Source organism: Anneissia japonica, unplaced genomic scaffold (assembly GCF_011630105.1).
Source record: "Anneissia japonica isolate Jap-2015-1 unplaced genomic scaffold, ASM1163010v1 scaffold41793_len627382_cov181, whole genome shotgun sequence".
Lineage (NCBI taxonomy): Eukaryota > Metazoa > Echinodermata > Crinoidea > Comatulida > Comatulidae > Anneissia > Anneissia japonica.
This window is the reverse complement of record NW_022750669.1, coordinates 105,846-125,824: the sequence shown is the minus strand read 5'-3', so window position 1 is coordinate 125,824 and position 19,979 is coordinate 105,846. Positions and strand designations below refer to the sequence as shown.

The window sequence follows — 19,979 nt, the reverse complement described above, 5'->3', positions numbered from 1 at the left end:
GAGCCGCCACTGCTGGTAGTCCTCATTTGAAAAGACTTGTTCCGCCACCAGAACCAGGTGAGCATGCCATTCGAATAAATATTATTTTTTATTATCTTTAATAAAACATAAATATCATATCCTGATATTTGTAGATTTTGATAGAGTATGATGTTACCACCATCACTGATGTAGCGGCAAAATGGATGGCCATGTTACCGGTCTTATAGCATCTGATGCTGACTGTGATGCTGGCAACCAATCAGATACAAGCAGGACTAACGAAATCAGTAAGGTGAAGAAGAAATCAAAGACACTTAATCGATTAAGGTGAGAAGAATTAAATAATTTAGTAGCTCGTTGTTACCATCGGTACCAGACCACTAACTTGTTACAAATTTAATTAATATACACTCCCTGACATTTTTGAAAATTATGTCAGTCTTAATCTCAAAAAGGCCACTACGCTTTACATTAACTTGATCAAATGTCTTTGAATACATACTATTCTCCCATGGTGATTCAATATATTGTACAGCTAGTAGATAAATGATGAAAAAACAAATAGTTACCGTATTTATTTAAATATATGCCCCGCTTTGAATAAACGAACCCCCTCCCCTCCAGAGAATCATTTGTAATAAAGCCTCCCTCGAATGGGCATTTATTTTTTCCTCGAACAAATGCCACCTGACTGTAAAGAAAACTAATGGAGGCAACATCACTCTCAACACATTCTATAAATATTCTACTCCATTAGAATTGCAGCATTTTTTCTAACCTGGTTGGGATCAATATGTCTTTAGTGTCACACAATAATTCATTTTAATGGTAATTATGTGTTCTAGTTCCAAATTTATAGTGAAATTTATGTATACATTTTACACCAAAAAATCTCTAATCCCTCTAATAAACACCTCCATCAAAAATCCCTCTTAACAATAAACTCTGGGGCGTTTATTCAGTTAATTACTTTAAATTCAGTATCGGCATCCTTTTCAACACTACATCATTTTAAAGATCTTTTGGAGAGATTTGGAGAGAATTACGAAACACTTAGTAAACGAGATGATTTTTACAAGTCTTTAATTTTTCTTTGTTCTTATTGCTTTCAGGGACAGGTAATTGTGTTTTATCTTCATCCACCTGCTTTCCTTTATGCACATGCAATCTTTAAAATTTCACTTATTATCTTATAAATGGTATTGAACTGATTTTTGCTTCTTTTTTTGTAATTAAGTACCATATTTTTCCAAGTATAAGCCCAACTAGGTGAGCTTCTACAAAATTGCCAGAATGAGCTTTTATAGACAATTCTTTGAAAATCAGATTTCACAATGTGAAAATGGTTTAATTATGGCTTTGTTTTTCAAAACATGCAAAAATACATTGTAGGCCATGGCACTATATTGACACTATGTGCCCGACAATCATTTCTATACTCTGGCTGGTATCGAAATGTCTTCAATGCAGTATATTGTTACGCTTTGACAGTAAATTTCCAAGAATTTTGATTGGTATTACATCTAGGTGTGATAGGAAAATGGCTTCTTACTGAACATTGTAGAGCTGAGAGTTGAAGTATGTGAAAGATTCACAATAGGCTGTTGAAGAGTAAATAAAAAAATATAGCACTTTTTAACTTCTGATCATGATTTCTGACATTACACAAATTTTCAATTTTCGATTTTTTTTTATACACTTAAAATATATTGTGCTGTGAATTGTTGGTAAAGTTGGCTTCAAAATTCATTTCCATGTTGTTGTTGTTGATTTTTTGGAATAATAACACATTTGTCACTATGGAATTAGTTTTCCTGACCAATTCATGTCATATTAAAATGCTTATAGTATAATGTGTATAATTATCTCACACATAATAGAAAATTAATTCTGACATAAAACAATTGTGAATAAAACATGTTGCTACTGAACAACATCTCTAGAAGTTTGTTCCGTGAATCTAAAAACTAAATGTAGAAACTTTTATTCTCTCACTCATTCGTCTAGCATATCTGATATATCTTGTAGGTATACTATAAAACCAAGTTATAATTTTGCTATTTTATTTTTTTATGCATACTGTATAAAAAATACATTTGCAATTGGCAGCTGTACAGCTGAAATTGTTTTGATCGCAAAATCAGAAAACATCCAATAATAAAATATTATATGATATATTACACTATACAAAAAATCATATTCAGAACTCCATAAATTATACTTTTATATTTTAAATATACCTGATGTAAGCCCTTTCTATCTATGTGTTTTACCTTCAGATACATTGAAATATTGATGCTGTTCTGATTAAGAGTCTTACCTAATCATAGGAGCAAAGATTTGGACAATAATAAACTGTTGTTAGTTTCTATTAAACCTTACGATTTATGAATCAGATCACTCCATTATTATCTGAAATTTATAGACAAAATAACAATATCTGTACTGTCTTTTATAGAAAACTAAAAAAGACAAATGGAACCATCTCACCAACCACTGGACTATCACCACGTCCTCCAGATGGTAAGCCAGAAGATACAGACAGAATTGCTTCTCATGGTTCCTTAAGAGATGTATTCAACCAAAAGGACTCCAAGCCAAACATTACCAATGGAGAGGCACAAGCTGATAAAAATGAAACGAGCGAAGCAAGCACACCAATAAAAGTCAATTCTGCTTTTGTTGCTAATGTATCTTTTGGTGGAAGCTCCTATCGTCCATCACCACCACCAAAGATCACAGATGGTAAGGACTCTGTAACTGATAAGCCTAGGCCGGTACCTAGGCGACGAATCATCACACCACCACTTTCCCAAGAAACCACCCCAATTCAGGAGTCTCAAGAGCTTACATCCTCAAAGTTAAAGAATGAAAAACATCAAAGACAACATGAGTCTGATTCAGTTTCACAAGAAAGCCATCCAGAGGTGACATTAAATGGCAGAAAGTCTTCAAGTACTTTAAACATAAGGGAATTTTTGCCATCAGATGAGTCAATTCCAGTGGAACTTGATAGACCACTAAAAACTGATGACTCACACAATTCTAAAGAGACAAAGGGTAATCCAGTCATGGTGTTTGATCCTGCCACTGGTGAGATGGTGATGAGAGGAGGTTGCAATAAAGTAAAACCTGGTAATGTGATGTCTCCAGTTCAAAAGAAAACTGGAGATTCAAGCTCTGAAGATGATCTTGTTATACCAATGAGTGGTAAAAAAACTTCAAATAGTCATCGTCAGCCACTTTTACAAAAGGAACCAGGTATCACAAAAGATAAAAAAAAGGATGGAACGAAGGAAAATTTGACTTCATCCAATATTTCTAAAGGATTTTCGAAGCCTATAAAGGCATCACCACTGCGTACTTCATCACAGCATCAAGTAAATGAAGGTCTTCTATTAAATGGAAACGTTGAAGACAGTGATAGTGATGATGATATCATTGTTGTATCATTAGCGCATAAGGGTAAGAAAAAGGCTACCCCTTTACCCGCTGTGAATTCAGCAGAAACTCAAAACCTTGTGGGGAAGCATGATTCCTCTAGAAGGTCTAAAGTCATTTCATCACCTCTTCCTGTGAAGGAAGTAATAGAAACTGAATCATCTTTCATTGTTAAGCCACGAGGTGTGCCATCAGAGCCGCACACTCCCAGTCAAGAATCTGGAGTTGAATCTGATAGGTCAACCACTGGCTCAAACTATCAAGACGATATGTCTAGTGAGCCTGGCACATCTTCAATGCACAACAAACTACCACCCATTCAATCAAAACACACAATGCAGAGTGTTTCATCTCAGTCACTAAGGACTTCTTGTAAAATGGATGGAAGCCTCCATTTAAAAGATGGACAAAGAAGTGATTCTTTGCCATTCTCAGAACCTGTAATGGGAGCAAATGATACTCTATCCATGACCAACCGGTCTTTCATGTCAACTGGAGCTTTACCAACACTTACAACGAAAGCCGTAAAGAACAGGTGAGATATGTATTATCACTTTTAAAATGTGTACCGTACACAGCCTCAAGTGCCATGACAACAATATTAATCTTTGTTAAGTTTTTCTATACTACCCTATATTTTGCTTCCCATTCAAATACCTACTTTTGATTTTGACAGGCATTAACATTCTATGATCAATTAAGTGCGCTGCTCTCCTTGTATTTCAGCTAGAGGGCTGAAATGCAAGTTGCGAAAGCACACTATCATTCAGATACGTTGGTCCTGTGTGCATTATGGCCCATGTGCACGTTAAAGAACACAGTACACTCTTTGGGAAAGAGTAGGGGATTGTGTCTTGGTGTACTGCCCAATCACCTACCAGAAAGACCCCACTGGAAATAAGTCGTCTTCAGACTTTCATGGGTTATCCTTCAGGCCCGTAGCCAGGGGGGGTTTTTATGGTTTGGGCGAACCCCCCTTTTCTAGCGAACCCCCTCAAATTTTTGAATGAGCCCCACTCGGACGGAATAGGCCTCTGTTTTTAACTTAGGCCCTACCCAGCATTAAAAATCAAAATTTAGCACCTAATTCATTATTTAGTCATCCGTTTTTAAATTGTAGCAATTGATACAAGCCTACATTCATAGAATAGGCCTATCTCAGCTTTAGAAGTTGAGATTTAAATTGAACGCAACTCCAGCAAACCATGACTTTACGATGGCTCACATAAGGATAGCAAACATCGATAAAAACCCGGCTGCCGTCTTAACTTTCACTGGCCTTTGGCTGAATGTTTGTAAGAAATGTACCAACCGGTAATAAAACCGGTCGCCGTCTACCTAGAGTAAATGGTGCCACCAAACGAAGCTAAGTTTTACGACTTAATCAACCAATGCAGATAAAGTTTTGCGACTTAATCACCTGATTGTGGATTGTGTGGTTAGTGAATTCCATAGACACACTGTCCATAGCGCACACTCAACTGTGCTGATGGAGCATTTTTGGGAAATTGAATCTCCTTTTTTCCATCCCAAACAAAATATTATTAATAAATCAACATGGTCCATCTCAGTCATCATAGCCAGTCACAAAATTAGGCTAGGAAGTTTGTTTTAAACAGCAGACACACACAACAGAACGGAGTGCGTCAATCGGAGTTTGTTAATTTTTAGTGATAAAGAATCGTAACGTAGAATAACTGACTTTTTTTCGTCCGCTGTTGCAAAGAAGAAAGCGACAGATAGTCCTTTAAGGTGGGTTATTGATTACAAAATCAATTAGCCTAGCCTAGATGTTGACTAGCTAGGTTCGCTCCTCGTTCATTTAGAGAACAGAATTATACCCCAACGGCAACAAACTAGTGTAGGCCTAGGCCTAAGTACAGTAGGACATACTACTTGGCCCAGGCTTTTGTTGTATGTACAGGATGCGCCATAGGCTTATATTAAAAAAAAACAAAAAAAAAAAACATTTTGTTTTAATTATTATTGGTTGGCCTGAGACCTAGGCAGGCATGCCAGCTTTACAGTACCTTCGAAAGTCCTGAGATTCGACGATGACAATGCACGTTTACAAACGCCATTGATTGGAATAAAAATAGACGCGCTGAATTTCGTTTTTTTTTTTTTTTACGAAAGATAGAATTTATTGAACATTTATCTATATAAAAACAAGATTAATATTGTATAAATTGTATTTTTAAAGATTCATATTTAATTCATATTTCATTTGGTAGACAATAAATATTCAGTAAGATATACTAAAAACGATTATTATTTCTGAAATGTGCATCAAATCTCAGCTATTATTAATCAGTATGTATTAAGTTAAAGTCTTAAAATAATAATTTCGAATAGGCCTAGTATATAACAAGTAATTAAAGTTCCCATGATGTTAGATGACGTATTAAATATGATGCTATATTTTTGGCTCTGACTTCATTTAACGATGGCCCTGTCAGTACTGTAGTAATGACAATATTTGTAGATTTATAGAATATATGTAGTAAAATAGTAGGCCTACTATTATTTTCAGTGTACAAAATGAGAGTAAAGAAGAAGTAGTAGAACCAGAAGTATAGGAAGAGGAGGAAGAAGAAGAAGAATAATAGCCTTTTTTGTTTTATAATAATAAATGTGTTGAGTATATTGATATTGATTATGCGATGAGGGTTTTTTTTTTTTTTTTTTTCGGTGTGACTTAAACATGCTAATTCTCAGAAAATATTTTCTAATTATATTATATTACCACCTTTTTATTACATAGATCTTTTTCAAAACATAACTGCTTTTATAACATTATATAGACCCATTAAACACAAAAAACTGCTCTGGCTTCGGGGGCTTCGTCCCCCACCCCACGTGGCCCTTAGGCAGGCCCCTGGATCGCACATCCAGAGAACCCCCTCTAGAAATGACCTGGCTACGGGCTGTCCTTGGTGTCTACACCGAATATATCGAATTCAATCCAATTCCCTGTGCTGGTTTGCAAATTTTGTATGTTATCCAGTGACCAGGGATAATAATGCTTTCCTTTGATCATTGATTTGGAATTTACACTATATAAATCTTCAGCACTTATTATATTGTGCATAGTTCACTAATGCATATTGGGAATATAGACAAAATCACATTTAGTAAAGTTCTTATGGCATGCCTCATTTCAGCCGTTTTAATGTGGGTCATACAATTTCTTTCCAATCTATTAAGTTTTCACACTGTAACTGAAGTGAACAACTGACTTGGTGTTAGAATTTAACTACTTTCAAAAGAGCCTGTTGGGTGTTGGATAGAATATTTCTCGGGAAAAACTGTGGTTGTGACTGTTAAAAAAGACTGATTTAATAAATTAATAAGACATGACAGAAATATTTCTATGATATTATTATTCATTCATTTACATTCTGCAAGCAGTATCTGTTGTACAGCATCAATAGGGAAATGCCTAATATTAAATATTCATTTTTTATTTGTTTATTTGCTTGTGTATTTGATTGATTTTTATTCTGAAGAAAAAAAAACAATCAACAACAGCTAACAAAGTTATTTGTATCAAAATATTTATAAGAATTATGCAATAAAATTTCAATAAGGAATATTTCAACAAGAATGGTTGGAAAGATACTGCATATAATGTAAATTAACTGTAATGCTTTATAGCAATAATCCTATGTATTGAATTGGCTGTGCAATAGCTTGTATTAAATTTCAACTTTGCTGATATCATAGTAAATGTTAATAGCATGACAGAGCTACTATTTCAAGCTAGCAAGTCAAAATTTATAAATCAAAAGCTAATAAAAAATCCTTTAATATGCACAGTCCAGATTTTTGTTCAGGTTCATGATTGATTGGAATATCAATTACAATTTTAATTATCAATTATCAGAAAAATTCTATCTTGCTTTTAGAAGTGTTCATCAATTATGATTTTTTTTTTTTTTTTTACAATTTGCAATTAAACCAGTTTTCCAGGCAGAGTCATAGAAACCAGGACACTTTAAAAAAAATTGTTAGTGTCAAAATTTCATTGAGACTTTCTGTGGGGGAAAAAAACACCTGTTGCAATATTCTGTATGTATCATAAATAATAGAATGACGCCACACAAATAAGTGATACTTTAAAAAAATGAGGCAATACTATTTCGTGGGAGTATAAAAAGTCCATGAAATGAAATTTAACAGCACATTGTGGCTCAAATATACTGTAATGCATTGAGAAATGATCATTTTGGCCAGTGAGCCCTGAGCTTCGATTTTGACAATAGCATGTTATTACTTAGAATATAATTTGTTTAGCTTTAAGCTTAGAATACCAATTTTAATTTGAATCATTCAACTTAGTATTTAATTCAAGAAACATTTATTTCTATTTTATACGTGCAGACTGCACACCGCCAAATATTCTCTATGCACAAATAATGTATTGTCATATGAATATCAAATCTGTATAAATGTACAGTACTTTGTTTTAATAATTTGGAAATAAAAGTCTGAATAAACTTATGTATGTAAAATTAAAAATATTTTTGAAATATGTATAATCAACATATCAATCTATCTTGAATTAACTTGTAAATTTTATTAGATCATTTTTCATTCTTTTTCATGTTTCTTGTAAAAATATATGATTTGATAAAAATATATGTTTGATTAAAGTACTTTCAACTTTAAATTGATAAAGCAAATTAAACACAAATAGTATCTACCACTAGTTTTAGAGAAAAACAAACATCTTTACAAAAACTACTTTAGAGCTTGAGTTGGTGTATACAATATCACAAGGGTATTGAAATACTTGTATTAATGGTATTTATTAGGAGCTATTTAAGTGGTGGACTGCAGGCAACAAACAGCCTTCTAGGTAAAGAGGAGCTTGAACGTTATTTCCCTGACCGACAGCTGAAGATATTCATGGCAACGTGGAATATGCATTCTGAGAAAGTAAGCATCATTTTTAACTTAAAATAAATAATTGATTTTTTGTATGACGTACAATTGACGATGATTTATGTTGCAGACATACATCCAGTGGCATATCTAGAAGTTATTTGATTAGGGGCTGATAGGGGAAAAGGTGAAGGGGGTGGGGGGGGGGGGGGGTGCTTGATGATTAGACTGTAAATGAGGGGGAGCTAGCTTGCAAAATAAGGTGATATGAGGTGCTTTTTAACTACAGTTGAGCATGATTTTTTGAACATTTCCAGTGGGGTGGGGTGACTAGGCAGCCCAAGCTTTTTTTTTTGTGGGGGGGGGACATGCACCACTTAGGTATGTCATCTGCATCCATAGGCCTATTTATATTTATTTTTAAGAAACTGATGCCTTTATCTATGGGTGTGCCTCTATTTTAGAGTGTACATCCATGTCTACTTTAGTACTGCTGTAAACTGTATGATGACAGCACATATGCTAAGTTAAACAAGATTTTTATTTATTATACAAAGACATGATTATTTATAATCATCACATATTATCAAAATTACATTCAGTTATTTATCAGTAAACTCGAAGACAGTCTAAAGTGTGCCACTTTGAAACTAATTTCATATTGTTTATCACCAGGATCTCCCAAGAAACTTGGAGGACCTACTTCTACCTGATGACACTGTGTTTGTACAAGATATCTATGCTATAGGAACTCAAGAATCTTGTCCAGAGAAGTAGGTTTTACATAGAACGTACATATGTTGGTTATTCATGGTGAAAGTGTTCATGTTGTGGCCCTGGTTAATGCCAGTTCTACCACACAGTGCTTGAGGGTGAAAAATCGAATTTCCGTGACCTTTATCTTTAATCTTTTTCTTTCCAAAAGTTAATCATTTCTTTCTGAGTATGTACCGTTCCAATTTTATGGTGATCCGTTGCTTAGTTTTTTTATAATCTTGCTAACACTAACAGACAGACAGCTGTGAATAATAACCTTCTTTGCACAGGTAATTATGTAATGATAATAAATATATAATTTGAGATAAAGATGATGAAGGTTGTTGTAATTTCGATTATTTAAAAATGAATGAATGAATGTACACAAATAAGTCTTCCAATGAAAGTAATTATTATTAAATTGTGTTTCACAGACAAGAATGGGAAGTGAGTATCCAACAAGTGCTAGGCCCAACACATGTGTTGCTTCACTCCGCAAGCCATGGTGTGCTAAATCTACTCATTTTCATCCGACGAGATCTCATTTGGTTCTGTTCGCGTAAGTAATGACATTCTTTATACATTGTTCATCATTTTTTGATGTATAATTTATTATGTTGTTTATATTTTTATAATTATTCATAATTTTATTTGTTTCATATGCAATGGTAGCCCACTAAGGGAAATTATCCATTTACAAGTGTCAGCTACCATGATAAATTACTTGTCTAAACCATACACAAAGGAAAAGGCAAAAACGGTAATAACAACAATAATTTTAATAATCAACAATCATAACAAAAAAATAAAGTAATATTAATACTGTAATAACAAAACAACAATAATAACAATAAAATGAAAATAATAATATAATCAAAATTTTATGGATGTTTTTTTTTAAATGAAAAGGGGAGGGGAAGCCCTGTCCCGACTAAACTTTTGTTTAACAAAAAACATGTGACATGCCTAAATAAGGTCATGATGTCATCACATCATGACCATATATAGGCACATTATGACTATATATGGGCACATGATGACTATATATGGGCATACAACAGGTATTTTGATGTGATAGTGTGGACAAAGCTTAAGATGGAGGTTGTCTGCAGGATAAAGGTTACTCTATACAAAGGTCATATTGTGAAACAAGAGTAATTTTAGTTTGGAAACAGTTTTGATACATCACGTTACCATCAAATGGAAAAATAAAACAGCAAAATATTATATAATATTCCATAAAAGTGTGCTCTCGAGCAGGTTGAGTGGAAGAGCTGTGAATGTCGGGTGACCTAAAGATGGTGAAACCCTCCTTGCTCTTTCATGGTTCAGGGTAAAGACTATAAACCATAGTTCCTGTGTTTAATATGCAAGATCCGCTTATTGGCTTTAAAATCGGATTTATTATTTTTTGCCCATAAATAATAATCTTATTAATAATTGTAATAAACTATTTAATAATTTTTTCTATCAGTGAATATTTGTTTTATTGTATGATATTTTTAGGCACCTTATCTTCGATTGATTCGATATCAAATATTTTTTGTTGCTTATATTTTTATGTTAAGTTGTTTGTTATGATATGACATTCTGATATTTACATTATTTGCAATATCTTTTTTAGCAATTGAGGAAGACAGAGTATCAACACGAGTTGGTTCTATGATAAAGACAAAGGTAAGAAAAACATATGTGCCTTTTCCATTAGGATACAAAGTGCTACAAGTAAACACAGTAAAGTCTGTGGCTGCAGATCCAGAACTTTGTTTGCCGGCTGTACAAGTATCTGGATTGTCTGAAGTAACAGGCACGTATATTTTTTACGTCTTGTAAATTTACTTCAGAACATGGATATATATATATATAAATATTATTATTTAAAATTATTATTATGATCTGATTTGAATATTTTTTGTTGCAGGGAGCTATGGCAGTAGCATTTAATTTCTTTGGAACTTCATTGCTCTTTATTGCATCTCACTTAACCTGTAAGATATTAACAAACTTGATTAAGTTGTATTTTTTTATTAGCTACAATGGCAGATTGTTTTTGTTATTGTTGTCATACTGTAGGTGTTGTCTTTATAGTTGTCAATTGATTGATTGACGTGTTTAACATTTTTCACTGTAAGATAATAGGTAAAAAACATTTAGAGACACAATTTCTATGTTCAAGTTGATAATTGTTACATTACTACAAAATGAGCAAAGTTAAATTTCAAAAATGATTTTTATGATTTTTTTTTTTTGGTATATTGCATGGGACAACTATGCATCTTTATTATTATTTTGATATTACAATGAATAAATTTGTTTAATCTTACTAGGTATAATATATTATGGTTATTTATAGTTTACTTATTATTGAGAAAAAGTTAATAATCTATATGTTACGATTAGTAATTATATTAAAATATATTATCGAAATGGCAAATGAAAATTTCACAAGTAAGTGTGTTGTGAACATATGTTACTATATTATTAGTATTATATTTTTTTACAGGATAGTATTGCAATATTATTTTCATTACTGTTTTCAATCAAAATCCACAGCTGGCGATGAGAAGCTGAATGAACGCATCTTAGATTATGAGAAGATAATTTCAACGCTGCAACTACCACTAAGAAATTCACCAATCAGAAGCTACAATAAGAGCAGCAGTAAGTAGCAATCACAGATTTTATTTATTAATTATTTATTAATTGTATTAAGCCCACGACCAAGCATGCTAACTAGCGAATATATCTAGCATATATCCCTTCACAAGACAAACATAAACACAAGATACTCTACATAATCCAAGTTTTATTATAAGGCTTAGGGAGAGGATTTGTTTTGATTGTGAGAAAAAATCCTGTTACCTCGATGGGAATTGAACCTGGACCCTGGGATTGGAAGGCAAGCATCTCACCTCCACTCCCTTTAAGCTTACTCCAGCTCAACAACCCGGTTTCTTGTGTGCACAGTGCACTTATTCAAGTGTAGAGGTGTAGATGGTGGCTTGCATTCGAATAGATGTTCAGCTGGTCTGGAATTTGCTGATTTTAAGCTAGGTCAACATGGCTTCAACATATATAATTTATAAACATTAGTTTAAGTCCTGAATTACTTTGAATTTTAAAGATACAGTATGTTAATATGTTTAGTTCATGTACTTTGAGAGCCACCGTTGACATTTGAATAAATTATTTTTTGTGACAATTCAAATTCTAGTTATTGTCATACTTTAGGAGAAATTACAGCCTTCATACAATCAGTAACTAAAACATATAATATAAGGTATTAGAATAACTAAAACTGATGAAAATACAGTCACCCACAGTACAAAGGCAAAGTTGAGCTAATTTTTGTTTGTATCTTTTTTATTTGTAATGTAGCTGATGTGACTGCAAAATTTGATTGCGTCTTTTGGTGCGGTGATTTTAACTTTCGTATCGACCTTCCCAAGGAGCGGGTTGAGAAATGGATTTTAAATATGAAGAAGAAAGATGAGCCAAGCTTCAAGAAACTTTTAAAGGAGGATCAGCTTCTCAAGGAAATGAAGAGAAGTAAGTTTAAAATTTCATTTGAATTGCATTGTTAAAGGGGAGGTCCCATCTGTAATGCAAATGTATTTTTATTTGTAAATTACTGTATATATTATGTGTACAGTATTTAACTTTAAAGATGGTACATAAAAGAGAGTGTTTTTTGTGTTTTTTTTTTTTTACTTTGCTTATTTATGTTGAGTTTCAAATGGTACTGAAGTAAGTTAGGCATTCGTGCGATATTCATGTATGTTTTTTTTTGTTTTTTTTGCTTTGTGAATATTGTTAATGTTTTTATTGAGCAAACAATAATAAAAAGGAAGAAACAAACAAAATGTATTACATAAGGGATAGTCTTATAATGCATTACATTATAAGAAAATGCTTTTCAAACTTTTAAAGTAATTTTTTAAAAGGAACAGTGCAATATATAATGCTAAATAAATCAAACTACATTTACTTTTTTTTTATTTTGTTATTCTGAATATGAACATAAAACAAAGACGACAAGAAACATCATATTCAAGGGATAAAAGACACAATAAAGTACCAAAATTGGCAATTTATTTCCATTGTGGTCCTTAGACATTATATTATACCATTATAAAAATTAATTGTCTCATTTTTTTAAACTAAATTCCTCTATTAATTTCAGAGGCAGTTTTTAAAAATTTTAAGGAAGGTGAAATCAGTTTTTTCCCTACCTACAAGTTCGATTTGAACACAGATCAGTACGACACATCACCAAAAGCCAGAGTTCCCTCATACACAGTAAGTGATCCTTTGTGAAACAGAATAGCAAAATACAATTTAAGGTTTAGTTATACAGTACTGTATAGTTATTTTACAAAAAAACACAAGAGCTTTTAATCTTTATGATAGATTAAATACTATGATATTTACGGCCGGGAATCAGACATGTTTGGATAATCAGCTACGTTTCTGCCCTAGACTTAGTCTCACCTGATAGTTAATTTTCATTTCATTTCATTTTTCTTTAGGCACGAGCGCCAAGGATATGCCGATAAGTGAACTTAATTACTATCCTATGTGGCATATCCGCAGGGGACGGGACTGAATGGACCAATACACCGGGGTAACCCCCTACTCTTCTCGAAGAATGTACTGGGTTTTTATAGTGCACACAAAACAAATGCGTACACTGGGCCTACGGTTTCCTTATCCGAGAAGACTTGTTCCACCACCGGAACCATTGGCGAGTGAGCCGTTTGAACCATCGCCAATTTTATAGCTGAAGGTTACGGTGCCCATTACTTAACCGCTCTGCCAATCAACTCGTCAATTAATCATACACACACACTTGAGCAAGAATGATTGGCACAGCATTTGCCTTTCGGTCTCTCAAGGTCGCTGTGCGTTTCGCTTGTGTCCTTGGGAAGGCAGTTTATGTTTGTCTCTCTCCATGCAAAAGAATTATGGGTACCTGTTTGAAATATACTGGGAAGGTTAAAAAGGCTGCATGAAAAAGAACTGGTCACCCTACCACACAATGTGATGGGCTGCAAACAGCTCATTCCCCAACCTCAGTAATTAATACTAGACTAACTTACCTTTACACACACCATTTATGACAATACCAAATAATAATACTTGGCATGGTAATAGGTTAATCGTATACTTTTCAATTTTTTTCGTTTGTTTACAGGATCGAATCTTATATCGTTCACGCAAATCAGGCGAGGTCCAAGTTCATGTATACAATAGCTGCGAAACAATCCAAATCTCAGACCACCAACCCGTTTATGCCGTCTTCACTGCAAAGATTCGCCCCGGACGCCATGATATGCCAACTGGTGGTGGACAGTTCGCACGGGATGTTTTTGTAGAGGGTAACAAACGCAGAGCTGCAGCAACAGGGAATGCGAAATCTAGCACAGTGTGTGTTATTCTTTAACGCCTATTTTTTTATTTTTTTTTTTTTAAGATTTTTTTGATTGACAAACACATGTTATTTGTTCATATAAAGGTGTGTTATGACATCGTCATAGTTATGGGTGTGGTATGTCCATATGTGCCCATATGTGATATGGGCAAACCACAGATATTTGTCACAGAAAACTATATAGTGTGCTAAAAGCCTTATAGCCAAAGAACTGTATTATTTATACAAAAACCAAGGGTATACATTTTACTCATAATTTCATTCTTGGATTTCTATTTCTCCTAACTAAAGTAAAATCAATGTTATGTCTTATTTCACCACCCTCACTAATGCTAGTCCTTGTGTTTGTGTGTTAAAACATGTGCTGTACAGTTTATTTAGCTTGCTCAATGATTTCGATATTACAAGTAATCTTAAACAGAATTATCTGACAATTTCCGATGATGATACACATGCTACTGTTACCCTAGCTTGGTTGATTTTAATACAGTTGAAAAAAGCTTGATTTTCACTGGCTGAGATAGGTCAACCCACTTCAGTGTAGACAAAACATTTTCACAGTGGTGGCTTTGAGTCAACCCTGTTTAGCGCTATAAGCAGAATGTAGCCATAAAGTAACAATATTTATATTTAAAACCTATAATAAAAATTGATACGACAAAGTATATTTATTATGTACTACTACAACTGATAACCATTAAATAAATATGGCCCTTTATATGATAAAATAGAAATATAATAGAATAGAATAACATTAATAATTTTTAAACTGTAAACTGATTAGTCCAGAAACCTAATAAATTATTTAAAATTATTTATTAGTATATTACACTGTAATTTGATTGGTTGAAACACCAAACAAACATTGTTATAGTTTTTATATTTAAATTTTGAATAGTGAACACTTGCAACATAAAGTTTGCTTTTTACAATAATTATGTATTATACAACACTGTAAACATTATGGAAGAAAGTTTTAGAGAGACACTATAAACAATTGATATCAGTGTCAAATAGTATTTTGGGTATTAAAAAAATCCTCAAAAATTAAACCAAAGATAAGTCAAAATGCTATTAACCCATGAATGCCAATTGCATAAGATTTTATCACCTGAATCTTATAAATGTTGATCCTTATTTTAGTTTTAATCTAAGTGTGCACTTTTTCTAGTCCTCCATTTATTGAGATTGATAAGCTGTGTACATTGTGATTTAAACAAAACTGCTTCAACCCCCCTTTCCAACTGGACCACGTTGACAGGTTAATATAATCCCCTCAAATTTGGGGTATTTAAGGAGAGGTTTTACTCACATGACATAACTGAGGTTAATATGAAAAACATGAGGAATTTGGTTGTAAAGATTTGACAGATAATATAATAAAATATTGTTCTAAACCATAGGCCAAATGCCTAACACAATAAGGGTTAACTCTTCGATTTTATATTTTTAGTATTTGGTAATGAAGCAAAAGTACTTTAAATAGAAAAAAAATTGTAGTTCTTTTCTCGTTTTTTTTTAAATATTTTTACTTTTTCATCTGTCTTAACACATTTTAAATTTACAATATTAACAAAGAGGATTTCAAAGAGTCAACCGAGACAACCCAAAAGTAAATATAAGGTAGCCATATTATAATGTATACGGTATATTTTAATTCCTATGTCAATTTTATACATATATACAGTTGTGTACATAATGCCCCAATAGGACCAAGTGCAACTATGCAACTTTTTACACTCTATTTTAATCTTTGTCATTTGTATTTTTTATCACAGTGTGTTGCATTGTCACCTGTATTTAACTACTTCTTGTCCTTCACTTTCACCTGTTTTTTTTTTACCTGTCTTTCACCGTCATCTGTGTTTTACAATCAATCACTTCCTATTTTCAGTGGCGTATCTAGAAGTCTTGAATTTGGGTGGGCGGGCTGATGTGGGGTGGGCGCGAAGGTGAAGTGGGGTGGGGGGCTTGATGATCCGTTGAGGGGCGCTAATTCGCAAAATATGATTATTTTAGGTGATTTTTAATTATTTGACCGTGATTTTTTTTTGTGGGGGCGACCGGGTGAGGGCGCGAGTACTTTCTCTTACGGGGACATGCGTTCCCACGCCCTCCCCTAGATATGCCACTGACTATTTTATTTAACCTTTGTTTTACTGTCACCTGTGTTTTATCGTCGCACGCTGATGTTTTAAAGTTACGTGTGTCACTGCCACATGCGTTTTAGGCTGTCACTACTTGTTTTTTATTGTACCTGTTTCTTTTTTTGTACTTTAACCGTTTTTTTAATTTTTTTTATTTTTACACTTTTTTTTTCTGTCACCTTTTACTGTTAAAAACTCTCAATGGTACTTTACAGTTCACTATCGCCTGCATTTCCTGTCACGTGTTCTTTCAGTATTACCGATGCAGACCTTGAACAAAAGTATTTCATGTATATAACATAGATGTAAAATATGTAAATTAAAGAGTTATTGTAAAATATGGAAGCGTTTTAAAAGTCATGTATATCAGCAGTCATTGCTTGATGAGTATCCAGTATACGTTTTGCGTAATATTATTGTAGTGATGGGCAATTTTCTGTCGATCAGGACTGTGTGTGTTAATGCTTTGCATTGTGTTTCATTGCGTATTTGTAATCTACCTATTTAAATTGTTTAAGCCTTGGGAAATCAAACATGTTATCTTGTTCCAGTAAGTCAATTTGTCATGTGAACTGCGCATACCTGTATAAAAGGTCAATCGACACAAACCTATGTTGTGTAAGTGCTTGTTTACATTGAATGATTTTGATACGGGCATGTTCAGTTTAAGGTACGAATTGGCTTAATAATTACACACCTTGATTTTAATTAAGCAAATACTGATACATTGATCATCATTATTAGATTTTAATCAAAATTAGCAAAATCTCATTTTATTCAGCCAATGAAAAATTCAAATAATGTAACTCATTATTAAGCTTTAATATTCATTCATGATGCGGGCAGCACGGATGCTAAATATGTTTGATTGCATTATTAATGTATGTGCATTCGTGGCTCCAGAAAAGTCTGGGGTCGGGGGGGGGGTGTCAGAATCATGAGGTCGCCTAGAGATTTGGTGTTCTGGAATATCTCTGATGATTAGGGTGCATGAGGAGAGATTTCGTTTAGGATGGCCCAAGATTGTGCTTAGACCACAAAATTGGCAATTATAATGATTTTTTTTTTTATCTTCAAAATTGTACTTTAGTCCAACAACTTATTTGTGACATCGAATGACTGAGTGGGTGGATGCTTGCCTGTCATGGAAAGGGGAAATATTTCCCTGAACCAGCTTTGCGACCACAAACGCTGTTAAGTAATTTAGTAGTAGGCGGCGCCAGCGTATGAAATCGGGGGAGGGGGAGCAAGTGAGGGGCAAGGTACAATTTTTTGGGGGAGAAGTCCCTGAGGAAAGCAAAGTGGGCGTGGTCGGGCGTCGATTAAAATGTTTCGAAAGTGGTCCGAGGCGGAGCCCCCGAAAAAATATGAAAATTTAGGGGTTTCCCAGAGGCTTATATGTAGAAAATACATACATATTTTTTTGACGAATTGTGGTTTTCCATCTTTTATTTTGGGGCGAGGGAGGAAAATTTTCTGGAGGGGAAAATTTCTCTCCCCCTTGCACCTCTTTAGCGCCGGCACTGGTAGTAGGTATATTTTGCCATTATTCTGATATTAAATTATATATATGTAGCTCTGAATAAATAATATAATAAATGATGGTTGAAATTATTTTGTGTAGGCCTATTTGTATATTCTATTTTTGTTTCTTATACGACTCATACAAAGATTAGTGATGGCAATATACAACTATGCATCGCACCTAATCACATTACTGTTACAAATAGCCTTCCTTTACAAAACACATTAACTTGCGTGTTGAAGGGGGTTGGGATGTGGAGGTGGTGTGTGCGTGATAGCTAAGGATGAAATGACAGACATTTATTAATTCTAATTTGCAGGATGAAATGATACATTTTGAGGTAGGCCTACCTAGCTGTCATTCGCGACAATAATGTAATATAATATATAATTAAAATCATCGTGTTATTCAAAAATGCATTCAAGGCATTCTGATAAACCCTCACTAAACCATGATTGTATGCGAGTTCTGTTGATGTTTTAAGCAAGCAAATATGAATATAAATTTAAAAAAAGCGAATATGAATGCAAATATGGACTTTAATACACATGCGCAAAAAGTATATCATGGTTTTGCCGGACAACTGAAAATGTCCCTCTCAAATAATTATGAAATACATTAAAGTTTTTTTCCCCTTAATAATAAATGACGATGGTTTGATTATAAACATTAAAATAATACACAACGTATTATGTTTTGTGTATAGAGTGCTATGAAAGTTCTTGATTGAATAGACCTACCCCGGTGCCAAAAGCGGTCTTTACGGGAGTATGTAAGCCTACTAATTTAGAATAATGAAATAATTTTTTTTAATGCATAAATCTAACTTTCATTTAATAATTTCCACTAGTGTATGATACGCAACTATTATAGTAATTACTTATTAATAAAATAGTCTACAGAGATTGAAACAATTGCTTTATGTCAAGCACCTTCATTTTGGCACGAACGAAATACTGTAATTAAACAAACAAGTTCTGAACTTGTTATCTGAAGTAGTAGGCCTAATTGGTACTGGGTCAAAATTCCAGTTATTGGTTTATTTGTCGGGTTATATTTCTGTTGATCATTGATGTACTGAAAAAAAAGAAGAAGTTTATTGAAACATTTTGACACGAACGAAATACTGTAACAAACACGTTCTGAACTTGTTGTCTGAAGTAGTAGGCCTAATTGGTACTGGACCAAAATTCCAGTTATGGGTTTATTTGTCGGGTTATATTTCTGTTGATCATTGATATGTACTGAAAAAAAAAAAAAAAAAAAGTTTATTCAAACACGGAGGTAATAATTTTGGAAAAATTAAGGGAATTTCCCGTAGCAGAAGAAAGTTTGAATTGAGCCAATAGGATATGAAATGACCCTTTAAAAAATCGAACTTTGATTGGCTAACGTAAGTGACAAACAAAAGATAAAGATTGGCGTATATAAACAGACATCCCCAGATAAGAATAGTTGATTGTGCACCGGGGAGGTGTGCTGTTGAACTGCAAAAGTTCACTAATTGCAATGTTCTGTAAAAAAAAAAAAAAAAAAAAAAAAAAAATTAAAAAAAGTATAAAATGAAAATATGAAAATTACGATATTGCGATTAATAGTCATCCTTTTGTATAATGTCACTATTAACAATAAAAATTGGGGAGACAATAGACAATATAATTGTCTGAAAAATATCAACTGAAAACTTATTATTTTTAACAATTTAAAAAGTAAGAAAAAATGAGTTTATTGGCGTGGATTTAACAATTAATAGTAATTAAATAATTTTCATATTTATCTTTTGCATAGTATTCCTATAAATAATGATGAT

At 33.2% G+C, this 19,979-nt stretch overlaps 1 protein-coding gene across 2 annotated transcripts in view; it reads left to right on the top strand.

The window, feature by feature from the left end:
* The window catches only part of LOC117121443 (phosphatidylinositol polyphosphate 5-phosphatase type IV-like), a 25,314-nt gene extending 7,056 nt beyond the window's left edge, over positions 1-18,258 (top strand). The window contains exons 2-13 of one of the 2 annotated variants that reach the window (XM_033266654.1): positions 135-309; positions 1,095-1,100; positions 2,441-3,958; positions 8,241-8,364; positions 8,986-9,083; positions 9,501-9,625; positions 10,691-10,743; positions 10,988-11,054; positions 11,620-11,727; positions 12,445-12,615; positions 13,250-13,365; positions 14,261-18,258. In XM_033266654.1, the coding sequence (XP_033122545.1) occupies positions 182-309; positions 1,095-1,100; positions 2,441-3,958; positions 8,241-8,364; positions 8,986-9,083; positions 9,501-9,625; positions 10,691-10,743; positions 10,988-11,054; positions 11,620-11,727; positions 12,445-12,615; positions 13,250-13,365; positions 14,261-14,509 (2,763 nt within the window). In that variant the 5' untranslated portion in view covers positions 135-181 and the 3' untranslated portion in view covers positions 14,510-18,258. The remainder of the gene's footprint in view (positions 1-134; positions 310-1,094; positions 1,101-2,440; positions 3,959-8,240; positions 8,365-8,985; positions 9,084-9,500; positions 9,626-10,690; positions 10,744-10,987; positions 11,055-11,619; positions 11,728-12,444; positions 12,616-13,249; positions 13,366-14,260) is intronic. The other variant, XM_033266655.1, reaches the window with a different exon arrangement.
* Positions 18,259-19,979: the final 1,721 nt, after the last annotated feature.